The sequence below is a fragment of the Wyeomyia smithii genome, chromosome 1 (genome assembly GCF_029784165.1).
Source record: "Wyeomyia smithii strain HCP4-BCI-WySm-NY-G18 chromosome 1, ASM2978416v1, whole genome shotgun sequence".
Classification (NCBI taxonomy): domain Eukaryota; kingdom Metazoa; phylum Arthropoda; class Insecta; order Diptera; family Culicidae; genus Wyeomyia; species Wyeomyia smithii.
Genome location: NC_073694.1, coordinates 5,478,662 through 5,498,776, shown reverse-complemented (window position 1 = coordinate 5,498,776; position 20,115 = coordinate 5,478,662). Strand labels below are relative to the sequence as shown.

The 20,115-nt window shown below is 43.0% G+C and overlaps 1 protein-coding gene across 12 annotated transcripts in view; it reads right to left on the bottom strand.

Moving 5' to 3' along the window:
- LOC129732887 (disintegrin and metalloproteinase domain-containing protein unc-71) overlaps nucleotides 1-14,753 on the bottom strand; it is a 932,421-nt gene extending 917,668 nt beyond the window's left edge. For 7 of the 12 annotated variants that reach the window (XM_055694349.1, XM_055694294.1, XM_055694359.1 and 4 more), the window contains exon 1: nucleotides 12,075-14,751. In XM_055694349.1, coding sequence (XP_055550324.1) covers nucleotides 12,075-12,228 — 154 coding nt within the window. In that variant the 5' untranslated portion in view covers nucleotides 12,229-14,751. Of the gene's footprint in view, nucleotides 1-12,074 lie in introns of all 12 variants that reach the window. The other 5 variants (XM_055694270.1, XM_055694277.1, XM_055694387.1 and 2 more) reach the window with 5 other exon arrangements.
- Nucleotides 14,754-20,115: the final 5,362 nt, after the last annotated feature.

Below are 20,115 nucleotides of genomic sequence, written 5' to 3'. Positions count from 1 at the left end.
ACAGCAGTCGTCCTTCCTTAACAGCAGCACTAGCCCTGTGGTTGGTCACCACGTCTCAGGAGCAGCGCGGTTCTTCGCAGCGTGTTTCGCCAGACTGCCATTATTCCCCTCGTGTTGGGGCAGTATGAAGATTGCCATTAGGAAATCAAATTTTGAACATCAAATTGCCTTTTTCAAGGCAAATAAACAAGTTATTGAAAGTTAATAATTTTTGACAACGCAAGCAAGCGTTCTGTGTTGGATCCTAGCAATTAAAATCTGTCGCGCCCGTCTAATTTACTGAATGTGAAATAGCTTCCACAGTGCATGTTGTCCGTGTAGAGCAGCTCAAAGGTTGCGATCACGACCGAACCGCAGCAGATATCAGCACTCAGCAGTAACAGAGGATAGCAGTTGGTTGTGCCTGTGGCTGCCTTCAAATCAAACAAATCACTTGCCCTGTGGTTGGTCACCACGTCTCAGGCCTCTGCCAGGCTAAACACCAACGCGAGCGATCGGGCGAAATTTTTGTCGTACATCAGCCGGCACTTCCTCTAATGGAAAAGTTGGATCATTTTGTTCAGAAGAATTTTACTGTCGATAATATTACAGAGATGCGATTGCATTATATCCGATATGGAATTGAACAATTGTTCTTTTGAGGACAAATAAAACACTTAATTTGAAGAATTAATAACTTTGGGTACCAGTAGCAGTATGGTAACAGCCTTAGCGGTAGGTGCAGCCGGTACTTCCATTAGGTCGACGTTATAAGGAAGTAAATGGAAGCGGCACGGCGAAACAGTTCGGGTGTGCATAGACGCGCGTCATTTTTCGTTGTTGATATTATTCCCCACATGAAACGACGCGCTTTCGTACGATAGCGGCGGTATTAGCGGTGGATGCATTTGCCAACACTTACTCCAGTAAAGCCGTGTCTAATTTTCAATGTGAAAACACCTTTCTATTATGTTGGCCGTGCGCATTAGGCCTTTGCCAGGCTAAACGCGAAAAGCGGCGCGAACAGATTCGCCCGGCCGTACGTTAATGTACAGCCGTAAGTAGAGCTGTACATTAACCTACGGCCGGGTGAATAGAATAGAATTCCTAACTACGATGCCGTTCCTGAATGCGAAACCACTATTTTCCTGCTATCGGAGCATCCTTGCCGGTTGAGGGTTTCGGCCTTCCTCCGGTGAAGCTTTGCCTTATTTCGGCAACTACACAAGCATTCTGGATTTTGGCAATCATAACTTCTGCTGGGTGTCTGATTTTCAGTGTGAAAACAGCCTTTAACTTTGTTATCAGAGTGCCTGATTACGATTTGGTTATATTGTTTGAATTAAATTTTTACAAAATATTACAATATTTCTCTTTCTCCCATTCAATAAAACAGGTAATACGATGCCTTCGTCATACGCAAGTTCACCACCCCCGCTATCGGCGTAACACAAAGATGCAATCAGCGTCATTACCGATTTTTTTTTCAACAACAAACTGTCCTTTTTAGGACAACCAAACAAATGAATTGAAGATTCAAAATTTTCTCGTTCTGAGCTTTAACCAAAAGTTAATTATTTTAATTTGAATTCACATGTACATATACTCTGACTGTTGAAACTTGTTCGCGCCGCAAAGGGTTTGTACTTTTCCTGTTCAGTGAGGTCGTATTTATATGTGCAAACTGAAATTGAGTGGTACTTCAACTTCATTTGCACAGAATTTTCAATACTGCCAATGAGCGGTCAACATTTATTTACTAGAAAAAATGACTGACACGCAAGCAGCCGGGTTAACTCTCTTGTAAAAGTATTCTACTTCAACCTTGCGGTCGTGGCTTTGCACACAACCCTCCTGTGATTTTTCGACGCCATTTTGTTTTAAGACCAAATATCAAAATTTTAAGAGTTTGTCCTTATCTTAGCATCTTTTTACCCATCTTTTGAAAAAAACAAATCTTGAGTCGGACAAAAACTGAGCTCAAAACGGTGATTCTGCGAAACCGGTTTTGGCATAATTTTAGTGTATTGCACGAAACAAAATAATATCGATTATTTCTGAGCAAATATGGTAATTCGCTAATATCTAATAATCTTAAAGTGGTAGTCAAATTATATCTTATCTTGGACAAAAAAGTCTCAGAAATCGAATGGTAGGTGTCTGAGCTACGTAAAATGTCAGCAGATAAATCTATTTTTGTTTTGTAGGGGAATTGGGGCAAAATCGACATTTTGCTGACATTTTACGTATCTACCATTCGATTTCTGAGACTTTTTTACCCAAGATAGTATAAGATCGGTTGTGTAGGTAATGAAATTTCATGATATTCACATTTTGATACACGGTGCCTTAACTAAAAATCCGATTACAATGAAGTTCAATAGGGTGTTATGATGCCACTAGACCATTCATTTTCAACTAATTTCGTGAAAACCGGTCTAGCCATTTCTGAGAAAAGTAAGTGAGTTTAAGCAGTTTTTGATATATGCTTTGCTTTTATAACGTGATTTGACATATTTATAAATAACGGACAAAGTTACAAACCGCTTACAATGAAATTCAATAGCAACCTATGGGACAACTAGGCCTTTCATTCGGGACTAGTTTTGTGAAAATCGGTCCAGCCATCTCTGAGAAAAGTGAGTGAGAAAAATAAGTTTCACACACACACACACACACATACACACACACACACACACACACACACACACACACACACACATACATACATACAGAAAGTGCTCAGCTCGTCGAACTAAGTCGAGTGATATGCGACATTCGGCCCTCTGGAGCACTTTAATACCTTTAGTTTTTTCAGTGATTGCTATACCTTTCTAGGAGAAAAACAAAAAGGCGATCGGCTATGCAGCAACTACCGTGGCATAACGCTGATCAACACTGCCTACAAAGTTCTCTCAGGGCAGTATCAAGCGGGCTTCACACAAGCACGCGCTACTACGGATCTAATTTTCACTCTCCGGCAGATCCTTCAGAAATGCCGGGAGTACAACGTGCCCACACATCATGTTTTCGTGGACTTCAAGGCAGTGTATGATACAGTCGATCGAGACCAGCTATGGCAAATAATGTACGACAGGGATGTTACGGTTGTGATTTTTCAGACATCTGCAGATGCGGATATGTGATTGCGGATGCAGATGTTGATGCGGATGTCAATTTTCATGTGGATGCGGATACGGATGTTCCGCATTCGCGGATGCGGATGCGGATATCCGTAGCATCCCTTGTGTTATACTTTGCTTTTTGCACATAACCATGCCCCTCCCCAGTGCAAAAGTTATTTGGGCGAGCAGTAAATACACCAAGGAAAATTGGTCTGCAATATTTTATGAAGCGATATTTTTTTTCAATATCCGCATGGTATGATGCGGATGCGGATGCGGATATGTGATTACGGATGCAGATGTTGATGCGGATGTCAGTTTTCATGCGGATGTTCCGCATTTGCGGATGCGGATGCGGATATCCGTTACATCCCTAATCAGAGCCGGATTTACGATTGTGGGGGCCCGGGGCCCAGTTTACAGTGGGGGCCCCAGAATAAAACAAACCCGTTTTTTTATCGTACGAGTTAAAAACATTTATTTGTTATTGAAAAGTTACCAAAAATTTGCTAGAATTTTTTCTTACGAGTTTTTTTTTTGCAGAGAACTTATTGATTGAATAATCAACATTCAGCTCCATCAGAATATTGTACTCTCAACTTAACAATGCTAAGTTTGACAGCCTTTCACTCTTCATAGTCGTACGCAACCTATTTTCAATCAGTTTCATCTTCGATAAAGACCTTTCTCCAGTTGCGTTCGAGATCATGAGGCTCAAATAAATAAATGTATGCAACTGCTCGAAATCCGGAATTTTTTTCTTGATATCTCAAAAATTCAAACCTACCGCAATTTGAAAAAAAATGCGTTCCGCAAGCAAAAATTTGCACACAATTTGAGAAAGACTGCGCAAATATAAGGCTACGCTGGCAATAATCTACAGAAACTAGGAAAAAAATCACAGGAGGGTTGTGTGCAAAGCCACGACCGCAAGGTTGAAGTAGAATACTTTTACAAGAGAGTTAACCCGGCTGCTTGCGTGTCAGTCATTTTTTCTAGTAAATAAATGTTGACCGCTCATTGGCAGTATTGAAAATTCTGTGCAAATGAAGTTGAAGTACCACTCAATTTCAGTTTGCACATATAATTACGACCTCACTGAACAGGAAAAGTACAAACCCTTTGCGGCGCAAACAAGTTTCAACAGTCAGAGTATATGTACATGTGAATTCAAATTAAAATAATTAACTTTTGGTTAAAGCTCAGAACGAGAAAATTTTGAATCTTCAATTCATTTGTTTGGTTGTCCTAAAAAGGACAGTTTGTTGTTGAAAAAAAAATCGGTAATGACGCTGATTGCATCTTTGTGTTACGCCGATAGCGGGGGTGGTGAACTTGCGTATGACGAAGGCATCGTATTACCTGTTTTATTGAATGGGAGAAAGAGAAATATTGTAATATTTTGTAAAAATTTAATTCAAACAATATAACCAAATCGTAATTAGGCACTCTGATAACAAAGTTAAAGGCTGTTTTCACACTGAAAATCAGACACCCAGCAGAAGTTATGATTGCCAAAATCCAGAATGCTTGTGTAGTTGCCGAAATAAGGCAAAGCTTCACCGGAGGAAGGCCGAAACCCTCAACCGGCAAGGATGCTCCGATAGCAGGAAAATAGTGGTTTCGCATTCAGGAACGGCATCGTAGTTAGGAATTCTATTCTATTCACCCGGCCGTAGGTTAATGTACAGCTCTACTTACGGCTGTACATTAACGTACGGCCGGGCGAATCTGTTCGCGCCGCTTTTCGCGTTTAGCCTGGCAAAGGCCTAATGCGCACGGCCAACATAATAGAAAGGTGTTTTCACATTGAAAATTAGACACGGCTTTACTGGAGTAAGTGTTGGCAAATGCATCCACCGCTAATACCGCCGCTATCGTACGAAAGCGCGTCGTTTCATGTGGGGAATAATATCAACAACGAAAAATGACGCGCGTCTATGCACACCCGAACTGTTTCGCCGTGCCGCTTCCATTTACTTCCTTATAACGTCGACCTAATGGAAGTACCGGCTGCACCTACCGCTAAGGCTGTTACCATACTGCTACTGGTACCCAAAGTTATTAATTCTTCAAATTAAGTGTTTTATTTGTCCTCAAAAGAACAATTGTTCAATTCCATATCGGATATAATGCAATCGCATCTCTGTAATATTATCGACAGTAAAATTCTTCTGAACAAAATGATCCAACTTTTCCATTAGAGGAAGTGCCGGCTGATGTACGACAAAAATTTCGCCCGATCGCTCGCGTTGGTGTTTAGCCTGGCAGAGGCCTGAGACGTGGTGACCAACCACAGGGCAAGTGATTTGTTTGATTTGAAGGCAGCCACAGGCACAACCAACTGCTATCCTCTGTTACTGCTGAGTGCTGATATCTGCTGCGGTTCGGTCGTGATCGCAACCTTTGAGCTGCTCTAACAGTGGGGGAGTTAAGATACACGGACAACATGCACTGTGGAAGCTATTTCACATTCAGTAAATTAGACGGGCGCGACAGATTTAAATTGCTAGGATCCAACACAGAACGCTTGCTTGCGTTGTCAAAAATTATTAACTTTCAATAACTTGTTTATTTGCCTTGAAAAAGGCAATTTGATGTTCAAAATTTGATTTCCTAATGGCAATCTTCATACTGCCCCAACACGAGGGGAATAATGGCAGTCTGGCGAAACACGCTGCGAAGAACCGCGCTGCTCCTGAGACGTGGTGACCAACCACAGGGCTAGTGCTGCTGTTAAGGAAGGACGACTGCTGTTGTCGCTGTCTAGAACTATTATGAGCGGCTTCGGCTGAAACAGGCTCTTATATAAGCCAAATAGCATGTTTTCAATTGCAAGGTATATGATTCTGTCGACCGTGCTTGGGAAGCAATTATATAACGACCAAGCAGAGGTCGAATTTTTCGTTTTGACAAGGCTTGACTATTTTCAATAGTACAAGAGTGTGAATAATAAAATTAGAATTATCTTCTTTTGGGAAGAATCTTAAAAGATTTTCCAATCTATTGCTGCAAGAACAGCGGAAATCCATCGAATACTAACCGATTTATTAGCATTTGAAATTGGACATATTTTTCACTTTTTTCGGTTTCAAATTTTCATTTCACATCCCTATGTAGTCGAACTTCCTGAGAGAAGTATTCTACTTCAAAACTACACACTTCTGCAGGTCAATAAAATCTGCACACGGACTCCGAAAATCTGCATTTTGCAACGCAAATCTAGTATCCCTGATTCGGACAGGTAAACTTTTTTTCGGAATTTACAGCAATGCTTTAAAAAAACTTGTGGATTATTTTCTTTCCTGCTTGATCTCCCATGCGCGCTGGTTCGATTCAAATGGTGTGTTAATGTGTGTCATTCCAAGAAAATCGAAGGTGAACTCTTATGGATGTATAACACTGAAGGAAAGTTTCAGATTGAAATGGTCTGTTCAAATTTTCCTACTGTAAATTGAACTTTTGATTGAATCTCATTTTTGATAGAGAAAAGAACATTTCCTCGTTTTGTGGGGGCCCCAAAAATGTGGGGGCCCGAGGCCCGGGCCCCCTGGGCCCCCCTTAAATCCGGCTCTGTCCCTAATGTACGACTACGGTTTTCCGGATAAACCTACACGACTTATCAAAGCTACCTTAGACCGAGTGATGTGTTACGTGTGCGTGTCGGGGACACTCTCGAATCCCTACGAAGCGCGCAGATGGTTGAGACAAGGAGATGGATTATCCTACACATTATTCAACATTGCCCTTGAGGGTGTAATCCGACGGGCGGGCATCGAAACGAGGGGCACGATTTTCAGCAAAGGTAGTCAACTCATAGGCTTCGCAGACGACCTGGACAATTTATAATAACTTAACGCTAACGTAAGAACTAGCACAATAATCGCGAACACAGACTGAACACGACGAGTGATTAGAAAAGACACTTATTGCTCTTACAGATATAAAATGATAATATTGAAATTACCTTTCGTCTACCGGTTTCGGGCTATACATTGCCCATCGACAGGACGAGATCCCATGTCCAACTGGTTAAAATTCTCGTACGTTGTATCGCACGCGTCGAAGAGAGTGAGCTGGAGATTATTTTCTCCCCATTGTCAAGGTGAAGAGAAATGATTTGATCGGTGCATCGTCATCGTTCATCAATGGTTGTTTAGATGTAGCAATGTACATTGACTCCCAGGAATTGAGGAGACCAATTTTACTGATGCTTTTAATCAGACCCACGTTATCCCAGCCTATCTCGTGTTGGTAAGTATATGAAAGGAAGAGTCTCGAGAGAAACTAACATTCGCCTCGGACGGACGGTGGTCCTGGACGGCTATGAACTCGAAGTGGTAGAGGAGTTCGTATACTTGGGATCTCTGGTAACCGCCGACAATAACACAAGTAAGGAGGTTTAAACACGTATTCAAGCTGGAAGTCGAGCCTACTGGGTCTTTCGCAGGACGCTTCGATCCAGGAGCATACACCGCCGCACGAAACTGACGATGTACAAAACCCTAATTAGACCCGTAGTTGTCTATGGACTCGAAACCGTGATGCTGCACACGGAGAACATACGCGCACTGCTCGTATTTGAACGGAAGGTATTGCGGACAATATTTGATGGAGTACAAACCGAAAGCGGTGAGTGGCGAAGGCGTATGAACCTCGAGCTGCAGGCACTACTTGGAGAGATTCCCATTGTGTATCTGACGAAGGTCGGGAGGCCACAATAGGCCGGGCATGTCGCGAGGATGCCGGACGACAGTGCGGTAAAATCGGTTCCCGTCAAGAACCCCACTGGCACCAGGAATAGAGAGGCCAACTTGCTAGATGGCTTGACCAGGTTGATCTGCGAGTATTGAGACATCTAGGAAAGTGGCGACGAGTAGCCTAGGACCGAGTACAATGGAGGAAAATTCTTGATACGGCACGAGCCACCACCGCTCTAGGCTGCTGGAGTAGTAAGTAGTAAGGAACAAGTGACGGGTGTGGAGGGACTACCAAATTCCTTTCACGCGAGGTGGCATCTAGCGGTCTCCGCAGAAAAAGGTGGAGACGGATGCAGCAAAACCCGGTGGCGGAAAGGCTAACACGCCAGTTTCCACACCGGATATTATGGTCGATGGTCCCTTGCTAGTCAAGGGACAAGTGGCCTAGGGTGGTAGCGCTCTCCGAACAGCTCGATGCTATCATTGCCTCCGAAAAGGGGTGGGAGACTAGGATGGCAACTGAATGAAAGCAGGTTCAGGCCGATGCCCCCATGCCCACATTCACCGCGATCCGCTCTACGGGGCAGGTCGGTAAGCGAACGAGGCAGTCCTAGAAGGAAGCGGCCCCCGATAACGTGAAGAAGCGGTTGGTTAAGCCAGCCTTGCGAGCTAGTAGCGGCGACTGCGGGAAACCCATGGGTTATCGTAGTAAGGAAAGAATGCAAGAAAGATAAAAAGCGCCAGGACGGAGCGGCGACAAATCGCCCACCAAATGTCAAAAAGGCGAGAAGCAGGAGGGACGCCCTCATACTCAAGACTGACGGGTACTTCACTCCGAAGTCTTGAAGAAAATGAGAAGCGAAACCCAGCCCAAGGATTATCGGGCGGATTTGCGGACCATCCGTCGATCTCGCACTGGCGATGATTCTTGAGCTCCGAAAGGATGCGAAGAACAAGGGCGCTTTCTACAAGGCGGTAGCCGAACAGGTGACTCTCCAGCCCAAAAACCTTAATGAAATAACCGAGGGGTGCGATGTTGCACAAGCCCTCAAAGAGTGCGGGTAGAGGTGGCCACTGATCGCCATCGCCATCGTACCGGACCCCCACCGCATCCCTCCCGGAAACGGTAACTGGGTTGCTGATAAGTCCAGTATGGCAGCCATATGGACGGCGAGCAGTTTCTCGGTTCAGGAGGTTGTTTCAACCTCATACGAAGGGTGCACGGTTGCCAAGGTGAACGGAATGCTCTACTGAAGTTGGTATGCTCCGTCACGTTGTTCTACCGAAAGCTTCACCCAGATGGTCGACCGTTGGTGGTGGCGGGTGACTTCAACGCTTAGGCTATTGAGTGGGGATGTCGCTGTACGAACCAGAGAGGTCATCCTGTTGGAGACTTTGCATTCCATCGTAATACACCCTCGCTTCAACACTTTGCACAAACACTTGTGCAGGAGTATCATGTTGCAGTTCCATATTCAAACCACGAACACCGCTCCAGATGGGGAAACCCGACTCTGCAGGATAGCGTTCTTTAACCATCTGATGGACGGTTCCGTACTTGGTAAAAACCGCCGCTGATTGTTGATCATTAACCTCGGGAGGGAGACCGAAAACACGGACCTACTTGAACGTTCCGTTTGAGGATGACACCGACAGTAGAACCTTTGTTCCGTTCGCATATTCAAACATAACCTGATTCCCGAGTTTTTGAAAAGCCGCTTTTAGCATTTCTTCATTCTGAAACGATACATGGCCTTCAGCATGTCGCAATCCCATCCCTGCTTTCCAAAAGAAGCGAAAACCTCCGCATCAGACAGATTTCGAGAATGTGCCCCAAACTTTAATTTCAACGTGTTCTCTCTAATTAAATTGGTTGCCATTTTTATTCCTCTTCAATTTCACTTGTATCAAGGTCATCACAATAGGCCGCACAATAGAGTGCTAAACAATTGATCTTCTTGATATCCGAGAGCAAACCAAAATATCCGAGGGACCAAATTTACATATAGCAGAAATGGTGCGGAGTCGATCATCGATGTGACGTTCTCTAGCCCAGGACTGATGGACGAACTGGAAGGTAGACGATGGCTACACTAATAGCGACCACCAGTCGGTTTGCTATAGTGTAGAAAACAACGCGAGGCGACAAGTGACGGGTGGAGCCAACACTCACACCGTCCGCGGCTGGAAGACATCCCATTCCGATACCGAGGTATTCGAAGAGGCAATGTGAAGAGATTGCGATGGAAGCAGTTGGCTCTGCCTGACTGCTGACCAACTAGTTGCCATACTATCGCGGGCGTGCGACGCCACCAGGCCTGGGACTCGCCGACTTAGAAATGAGAAGTCACTGGTTTACTGGTGGACTGATGCGATAGCGGACCTCCGGAGTGCCGCGCAGCTTTCGGTTCTGCAAGATCGGCGTTAAAGAGTGCGATTAAGGCAAGTAAAAGGGCGTGCTTCGAAAGGCTACGCGCGAGTGCCAATACGAACCCGTGGAGTAACGCCTATAGGATCGTAATGGCCAAGACCAAAGGCGCGCTGGCGCCTACAGAGCGATCACGTGCATTGGAGCGTATCATGGGGAACTCTTTCCACGCGATAAGCCCAATCCTTGGATTCCGGCAGTCGAGTCTCATGTCCAAAGTCCAGTATCTCAGACGCAAACCAGGGATGGTCGATCAACGACAGCCGTGTCAAGATCGAGGGAGAGGTTACGAATGAGAAACTCATTCATATTTACCTGCTGGACACTACGAGCAAGGTGCTTGAGAGGATTATCCTCAACAGACTGGTGAGGCACACGGAGGGTGTAAACGGTCTGGCAAGTAACCAGTTCGGTTTCCGGAAGGGCAGGTCCACATTGGATGCCATTCCTTCCGTCACCAAGACGGCAGGGGTAGCACTCCAGCGCAATAAATGGGGCATACACTATTGCGCAATTGTCACGATTGATGTGAAGAATGCGTTCAATAGCGCCAGTTGGGACTCCATAGCGATGGCGCTCAGGAGCATCCATTTTCGTGTGTCGCTGTACAAGATTCTGGAAAATTACTTCCAGAACCGAGTACTTGATTACAACACGGAGGAGGGTCAGAATTGTCGCAGGGGTTCCGCAAGGTTCTATCCTGAGACCGGTGTTATGGAATGTCATGTATGACGTGGTGTTGAAACTCAAGATTGCTGTAGGAGAAATTAACTTCCTTCTGAGACAGATCCTGGTTGCTTCAGGCAATATCTACACAGGTTCGGACATGCGGGGTTCCCCATGTGCGCCAAATGCGTGGATGCAAAAGAGACTGCTAAGCATATCTTCTTCGTATGTACTCGTTTTGCGCGTACACGGAGCGACATGATGGTAGTGAGCGGGCCAGACACTACTCCGGACAACCTAGTTCAGGGGATGTGCGAAGAGCTGGGCATCTGGATTACGACCGGTGCAGCCAACTCTCAGATCGTCCTGGAGCTACAACGTGTGGTCGTCTAGGAAGATAAAAGCTGAAGGAGTTATAGTGGGTGGCAATTAGAACGAAGTTGAGCAAGAGGCCCTTAGGTAATACCATTTTTTGCTTTACGGTACGAAAAGCATCAATCAATCACTTCAAGATCAGATGAAAGGCACTGGCATACTAAGAAATAGCTGAAAGTTGGCGCAGTATCTAGTGCATACATTCTAGAGCCGTTGAATTGGAAAATATTTGCTAACTCTAATAAGGCGTACTAAAATCACAGAAACCCGGATAGTTGAGGATGGCTCTGAATGAGATTTTGTGTTTTAAAAATCAGGATCGCACATCTTGAATTTGGGAAAATTCCACTGTTTAAACAACTTACGCTTGTTCCGGTGTTTCTGTATGATGTAAACAAATGATCTTACTCCGACAACAAGTATCTTATTTGATTATGTACGTTCTCAATGTAATTGAATGAAATAAAAAAAATAAATCATAGAAAGTATAAATAACTTTTTATTATGGTACGATATTTGAGGAAATTTCGATTATAGAAGCTTACTAGTTTCCCAGTAAAAATTTGGCATGCACCTCGAAAAACAGATTCGTTTCTAGTCAACATGTCGTACTAGCAGTTCATTTAGCAGATCATAAAGTTGTCTTTAACACCGCTTAGCGAGACAGAAACATCATGTTCGTAAATAAATTCGAAGGATAAATAATATAAATAATTTTCCAAGGGTTGGATTCAACCAACCAGTGGGGGGAGGGGCACGATGGTGTCACCGAAAATCATTCCACAAAGCAGGGCCACTCACCTCTTTTGTGTAGTCCGGCGGCATGATGCTGCCCAACGCAGGCCACCAGCACCGTTGCCAGCAGCAGTAGCACCAGCATCATCAGCCCCATCGCTGGGGGTCCTCCCCGTTGACATCGACGTCCTCGGCGGCAGCTGCAGCAGTGTTGCTCCATGATGCGTGCGTAAGTTTCGTTTGTTTATTTATTTTCTAACCTCTTCTTCGGTCACTGTCGTCCTCGTTGTTGGACCACCGAAAAAGTGCTCGAAGGGACGACGAAGGTACTTCACTTCACTGCAACATTCACTACTAGTAGTAACAACACTTCTTCTTTTTTAACAAGAACAACAACAGCAACACTTCGGGTTTTTGTTGGTTTGCTCCAGTTCTATCACTTGGCATTAGGCTATCATCGGTTTTGGTGTCATCGAGGGGGATTTTAATTTCGTTTTTCTTGCTCGCCCCTTAAATGTGGATTTTTTGTTTTCGTACTTGGGCGGGGAGGGGGAAGGAGGCTGGGTTTGTTTGTGTGTGAGGAGGTACTGGTTATGAACACTTACAACGCTAGTAGATTCCTGTATTCGGTGTGGCAATTTTTGTGCCGTATTTTTTATCGGTGATTATAAAAAAAACACTTACTACTAGTTTGTGTTAGACACTGTGGATATTAATGAGCAGATCTTAAATCCTAGGTTATTTTTCTTGTTGTTGGTTGTCTCGCTTAAACAAACGGTATACATGTATGGGTGTGTTGTTGAACGATGATGGGTTTGGCCGTGTGATTTTTTTTTCTTCTTATTCTTCCGAAGATAACAACATTGATACGAGACGGCGAACGGGTTTCCAACTGGTGATACAATCAGCGAGAAAAGGGTTGGAAATTTTTACACAGTGATTCGCGAAGGTGGCTGGAATGGTTTTCGTTTATCTTTTTTTCCTATTTTATTTTTCTAAGGGTACTTGGAAGGGGTTTGCTAGAGGATGGTGATACAGAGACGAATTAGACACTTGTAAGATTTGCACGACGGCTGCAAGCTCACTTTTTTCGGGTTTTCTTCGAGACCGCGCGGGGGTGTCTCGAATGGCACTTGGAACATGAACGGAAAACTCACGCGAAAGACTACGAAAACACGCAAAACGGCAATAGACGATCCGATAAACACGCACTTCTAAACACTAGCTAGAGATAACAACTATGAATGCAGCCCCCTGCGCCCGAATGCCTGCAAATTTTCGGCCAAAGATTGGCTACCAGCCTAAAACGCTGCTAGAGTACGGTAGAAAAATTTCCTCGCCAGATTTTCCTCGCGAATCCGTCTGTGTGTCAAAAACGTCGTCGTCGTGCTGTTCCTCTCCGGGTTCTCACCGTCAACCGTTTCGAGCGTTGACACGAAGGCAGAAAAAACGGTGTTTTGCACTGTTCTCTCTCTCTCTCTTCCTCGCGCTCTCGGTCTAGGGCCTTGTCACGCCAAAAGTTAGCCTGTCCGCATAGCTTCACACGCACTTCACGGTCCTTGGGGGTCGCGATTTTGGAGGACCACACGTGCCCCGGAATTGCTGCACCACGCACTTTCGAACCTCTGCAAGGACTCTTGCGATCTGCACGCGAACTTCTTCTCGGATCGATTTCTTCCAGCACGAGAGCCTTCCTGTCTTCCTGCGAGTTTTTAGGCCCCGTTTGCACCGTCGTCACGCACACTCACTCACTCGCGCTAACGCCGTGTGCAACTCGTCGTCGACGTCGTCGTTGTTGTTGTTATTGTTTTTGTTATTACAGCCGTTGTCCTCCTTCTCGAAGATCAATCATCTGAGCGGAATGATTTATTTACGTACACGCGTACTCTTTCCTACTCGCACAGCATCGTCCTCTCTCACTCCTGCACTCTCTTTCACTTTTATCACTCTCTCCTCGGCAGAGCCTGACGCGCGCGTGTATGGGTGGAAGTTCCTTCCACCCACTGATAAGAGCTTCCTCTCCTCTGGAACTCTTCACAGCATCTTTCACAAAACTGCAACGTTCGGAAATGGACTTCACACGGCTACTAAACGCGTTTCCCACTTTAGCATTCGGGGCGTCGCGAAAAAAATATTCCGACTTCCAAATATACAACATAAACTGCCCAGACCAGAGCATCAGCGCGGAACGCCCTTAGCATCACTTCCTGCCGAACCGATCCTGTTCGGTGTTTCCTCTCGTCACATTCCAACAACCAGGCAGCAGCAGCAAACCACGCGCGGGTGAGAGAGATCTTGTTTACACACTAAACGTTTACACCATCGTCGTCGTCATCATCATCATGGTTTTTGCTCCCGAATCGGCCACTGCTGAATTATGTAACACACACCACTTTCCACCGCTACTGCCCAGCATCACCCTGGGTGCATCTTCAGCAAGTGACCACCACCCAAAAAAGGAGGGGGGAGGCAATAATTAAAACTCACACACTAACTCAAGACTGAGAACTCGCCTAAAGGTAGACCTCGAACTTCCGGTTCCAATATTCGGACCATACGCGATAACCCTCGCGGAAGACCGAACGCGCAAAACAAACCCCGTATCACACGCGTACGAACGCCGCCGCCGGGTCAGCTATTAAAATTTACGAGCCGGTGAAATTTTTATCCCCCGAAAAGGCTTCCACCAAAACACGCGGCCTTCCGCTCTCTCTCTCTCTCCGTCTCTTGAAACCATGACTCTCACTTGCGCGCTCGCTCGCTCGCTCGATGTTTTCTTTCGGTGTCTGGCTGCAACCACCGCCGTCGGAAAACTGGAGGAAAACGCCGGACTTGGCAAACTACCACCCCCTCGGTGAGCGCGGAGATGAACGAACGTCTGTCAGTGTGGTTGTGAGCGCTGAGCTGAGCGCGTGTGAAGAAGCGAATGCACACCCAAAGTAGTGACGTCACTTGAGAAATGTGACCTACTGAAGGCAAAGCGAGGCGCGCCACACACACGTGGTGCGAATGTACTGGGAAAAAGGCAGAAAACAAAATCGCTTGCGGGCGGAAAATTCCGCCACCTTCTGGTGGTTGTCAGGGAAGTGGGTGAAAAGCGATGGTTGGAGTCTTGGCTATCGCGTTGCATAGGATTATCCCAAGCTGTTACGCGAAGCTTGATGACTGTTATAAAGCTTGACACTTGTTTCTTCGTCTATCTACGTAGAAGAATTTGAGTTTAAAAGTTTTTCCATTTTACTTAAATTTACGCATTTTGACAAATTGTAAACTTTTTACCCCGTAACTTTTGTTAGATTTGCACAACCACCATAGGATTTTGTCAGATGATAGATTGTCACGAACGCTAACTTTCTAACATAATTTGGTGATGGATATTTTTCATGTTTCATACATCACCAAATGCATTTACCTGATATCACAAAACAAATGCACACTTTTTACCCTATAACTTCCGTTAGACGCTCATAACCACCCTAGGATTTTATTAGATGGTAGATTGCAATGTTCGCTAAGTTTCTAACATAATTTTGTGATGGACATTTTCCATGGTTCATACATCAACAAGTGCATTTTCATGACATCTTTGACATAATGTACACTTTTCACCCCATAACTTTTGATGGACCCTCACAACCACCCTAGGATTTTGTCGGACGGTAGATTGCCATGCACGCCAACTTTCTAATATAATTTTGTGATGGATATTTTTCATGTTTCATACATCACCAAATGCATTTTCATGACATCTTTGACCAAATTCCAACTTTTTACCCCATAACTTTTGATAGATCCTCACAACCACCCTAGGATTTTGTCAGACGGTAGATTGCCATGCACGCTAACTTTCTAATATTATTTTGTGATGGATAGTTTTCATGTTTCATACATCACCAAGTGGATTTTCATGACATTTTTGACAAAATGCACACTTTTTACCCCATTACTTTTGATAGACCCACACAACCACCCTATGATTTTGTCAGACGGTAGATTGTCATGCACGCCAACTTTATGATATAATTTTGTGATGGATATTTTTCATGTTTCATACATCAACAAGTGCATTTTCATGACATCTTTGACAAAATGCACACTTTTTACCCCATAACTTTTGATAGACCTTCACAACCACCCTAGGATTTTATCAGATGGTGGATTGCCATGCACGCTAACTTTATACTATAATTTTGTGATGGATATTTTCCATGTTTCATACATAAACAAGTGCATTTTCATGACATCTTTGACAAAATGTACACTTATTACCCCATAACTTTTGATAGACCCTCAAAACCACCATAGAATTTTGTCAGATGGTAGATTGCCATGCACGCCAACTTTCTAATATTATTTTGTGGTGGATATTTTTCATGTTTCATACATCACCAAATGCATTTCCATGACATCTTTGACAAAATGCACACTTTTCACCCCATAACTTTTGATAGACCCTCACAACCACCCTATAATTTTGTCAGATGGTAGAGTGCTATGCTCGCTAACTTTCTAATATATTTTGTGATGGATATTTGTCATGTTTCATACATCACCAAGTGCATTTTCAATACATCTTTGACAAAATGCACACTTATTATCCCATAACTTTTGATAGACCCTCACAACCACCCTAGGATTTTGTCAGACGGTAGATTGCCATGCACGCTAACTTTCTAATATGATTTTGTGATGGATATTTTTCATGTTTCATACATCACCAAGTGCATTTTCAATACATCTTTGACAAAATGCACACTTTTTACCCCATAACTTTTGATAGACCCTCACAACCACCCTAAGATTTTGTCAGATGGTAGATTGCCATGCACGCTAACTTTCTAATATAATTTTGTGATGGATATTTTTCATGTTTCATACATCAACAAGTGCATTTTCATGACATCTTTGACAAAATGCACACTTTTCACCCCATAACTTTTGATAGACCCTCACAACTACCCTAGGATTTTGTCAGATGGTAGAGTGCCATGCACGCCAACTTTCTCGTATTATTTTGTGATGGATATTTTTCATGTTTCATACATCAACAAGTGCATTTTCATGACATCTTTGACAAAATGTACACTTATTACCCCATAACTTTTGATAGACCCTCACAACCACCCTAGGATTTTGTCAGATGATAGATTGCCATACACGCTAACTTTCCAACATAATTTGGTGATGGATATTTGTCATGTTTAATACATCACCATGTGCATTTTCGTGATACCTTTGACAAAATGTATTCTCTTTACCCCATAACTTTTGATAGACCCTCACAACCACCCTAGGATTCCGTCAGACGGTAGATTGCCATGCACGCTAACTTTCTAATATTATTTTGTGATGGATATTTTTCATGTTTCATACATCACCAAGTGCATTTTCATGACATCTTTGACAAAATGCACACTTTTTACCCCATAACTTTTGATAGACCCTCACAAACACCCTAGAATTTTGTCAGATGGTAGAGTGCCATGCACGCCAACTTTCTAATATTATTTTGTGATGGATATTTTTCATGTTTCATACATCAACAAGTGCATTTTCATGACATCTTTGACAAAATGTACACTTATTACCCCATAACTTTTGATAGACCCTTAAAACCACCATAGAATTTTGTCAGATGGTAGATTGCCATGCACGCCAACTTTCTAATATTATTTTGTGATGGATATTTTTCATGTTTCATACATCACCAAGTGCATTTTCATGACATCTTTGACAAAATGTACACTTTTTACCCCATTACTTTTGATAGACCCTCACAACCACCCTAGGATTTGGCAGATGGTAGAGTGCCATGCACGCTAACTTTCTAATATATTTTGTGATGGATATTTTTCATGTTTCATACATCACCAAGTGCATTTTCAATACATCTTTGACAAAATGCACCCTTATTACCCCATAACTTTTGATAGACCCTCACAACCACCCTAAGATTTTGTCCGATGGTAGATTGCCATGCACGCTAACTTTCTAACATAATTTCGTGATGGATATTTTTCATGTTTCATACATCACCAAGTGCATTTTCATGACAACTTTGACAAAATGTACACTTTTTACCCCATTACTGTTGTTAGACTCTCACAACCACCATAGGATTTTGTCAGACGGTAGATTGCCATGCACGCTAACTTTCTAATATTATTTTGTGATGGATATTTTTCATGTTTAATACATCACCATGTGCATTTTCGTGATACCTTTGACAAAATGTATACTTTTTACCCCATAACTTTTGATAGACCCTCACAACCACCCTAGGATTCCGTCAGAGGATAGATTGTCATGCACGCTAACTTTCTAATATGATTTTGTGATGGATATTTTTCATGTTTCATACATCACCAAGTGCATTTTCATGACATCTTTGACAAAATGTACACTTTTTACCCCATAACTTTTGATAGACCCTCACAACCACCCTAAGATTTTGTCCGATGGTAGATTGCCATGTACGCTAACTTTCTAACATAATTTCGTGATGGATATTTTTCATGTTTCATACATCACCAAGTGCATTTTCATGACATCTTTGACAAAATGTACACTTTTTACCCCATAACTTTTGTTAGACCCTCACAACCACCCTAGGATTTTGTCAGATGATAGATTGCCATACACGCCAACTTTCCAACATAATTTGGTGATGGATATTTGTCATGTTTAATACATCACCATGTGCATTTTCGTGATACCTTTGACAAAATGTATTCTTTTTACCCCATAACTTCTGTTAGACCCTCACAACCACCTTAGGATTTTGTCAGATGGTAGATTGCCATGCACGCTAACTTTCCAACATAATTTGGTGATGAATATTTTTCATGTTTCATACATCACCAGGTGCATTTTCATGACATCTTTGACAAAATGCACACTTTTTACCCCATAACTTTTGATGGACCCTCACAACCACCCTAGAATTTTGTCAGATGGTAGATTGTCATGCACACCAACTTTCTAATATTATTTTGTGATGGATATTTTTCATGTTTCATACATCAACAAGTGCATTTTCATGACATCTTTGACAAAATGCACACTTTTTACCCCATAACTTTTGATAGACTCTCACAACCACCCTAGGATTTTGTCAGACGGTAGATTGCTATGCACGCCAACTTTCAAATATAATTTTGTGATGGATATTTTTCATGTTTCATACATCACCAAATGCATTTTCATGACATCTTTGACAAAATGCACACTTTTCACCCCATAACTTTTGATAGACCCTCACAACCACCCTAGGATTTTGTCAGATGGTAGAGTGCCTCGCACGCCAACTTTCTAATATTATTTTGTGATGGATATTTTTCATGTTTCATACATCAACAAGTGCATTTTCATGACATCTTTGACAAAATGTACACTTATTACCCCATAACTTTTGATAGACCCTCACAACCACCCTAGGATTTTGTCAGATGATAGATTGCCATACACGCTAACTTTCCAACATAATTTGGTGATGGATATTTGTCATGTTTAATACATCACCATGTGCATTTTCGTGATACCTTTGACAAAATGTATTCTCTTTACCCCATAACTTTTGATAGACCCTCACAACCACCCTAGGATTCCGTCAGACGGTAGATTGCCATGCACGCTAACTTTCTAATATTATTTTGTGATGGATATTTTTCATGTTTCATACATCACCAAGTGCATTTTCATGACATCTTTGACAAAATGCACACTTTTTACCCCATAACTTTTGATAGACCCTCACAACCACCCTAGAATTTTGTCAGATGGTAGAGTGCTCTGCACGCCAACTTTCTAATATTATTTTGTGATGGATATTTCTCATGTTTAATACATCACCATGTGCATTTTCGTGATACCTTTGACAAAATGTATACTTTTTACCTCATAACTTTTGATAGACCCTCACAACCACCCTAGGATTCCGTCAGACGGTAGATTGTCATGCACGCTAACTTTCTAATATGATTTTGTGATGGATATTTTTCATGTTTCATACATCACCAAGTGCATTTTCATGACATCTTTGACAAAATGTATTCTTTTTACCCCATAACTTTTGATAGACCCTCACAACCACCCTAGGATTCCGTCA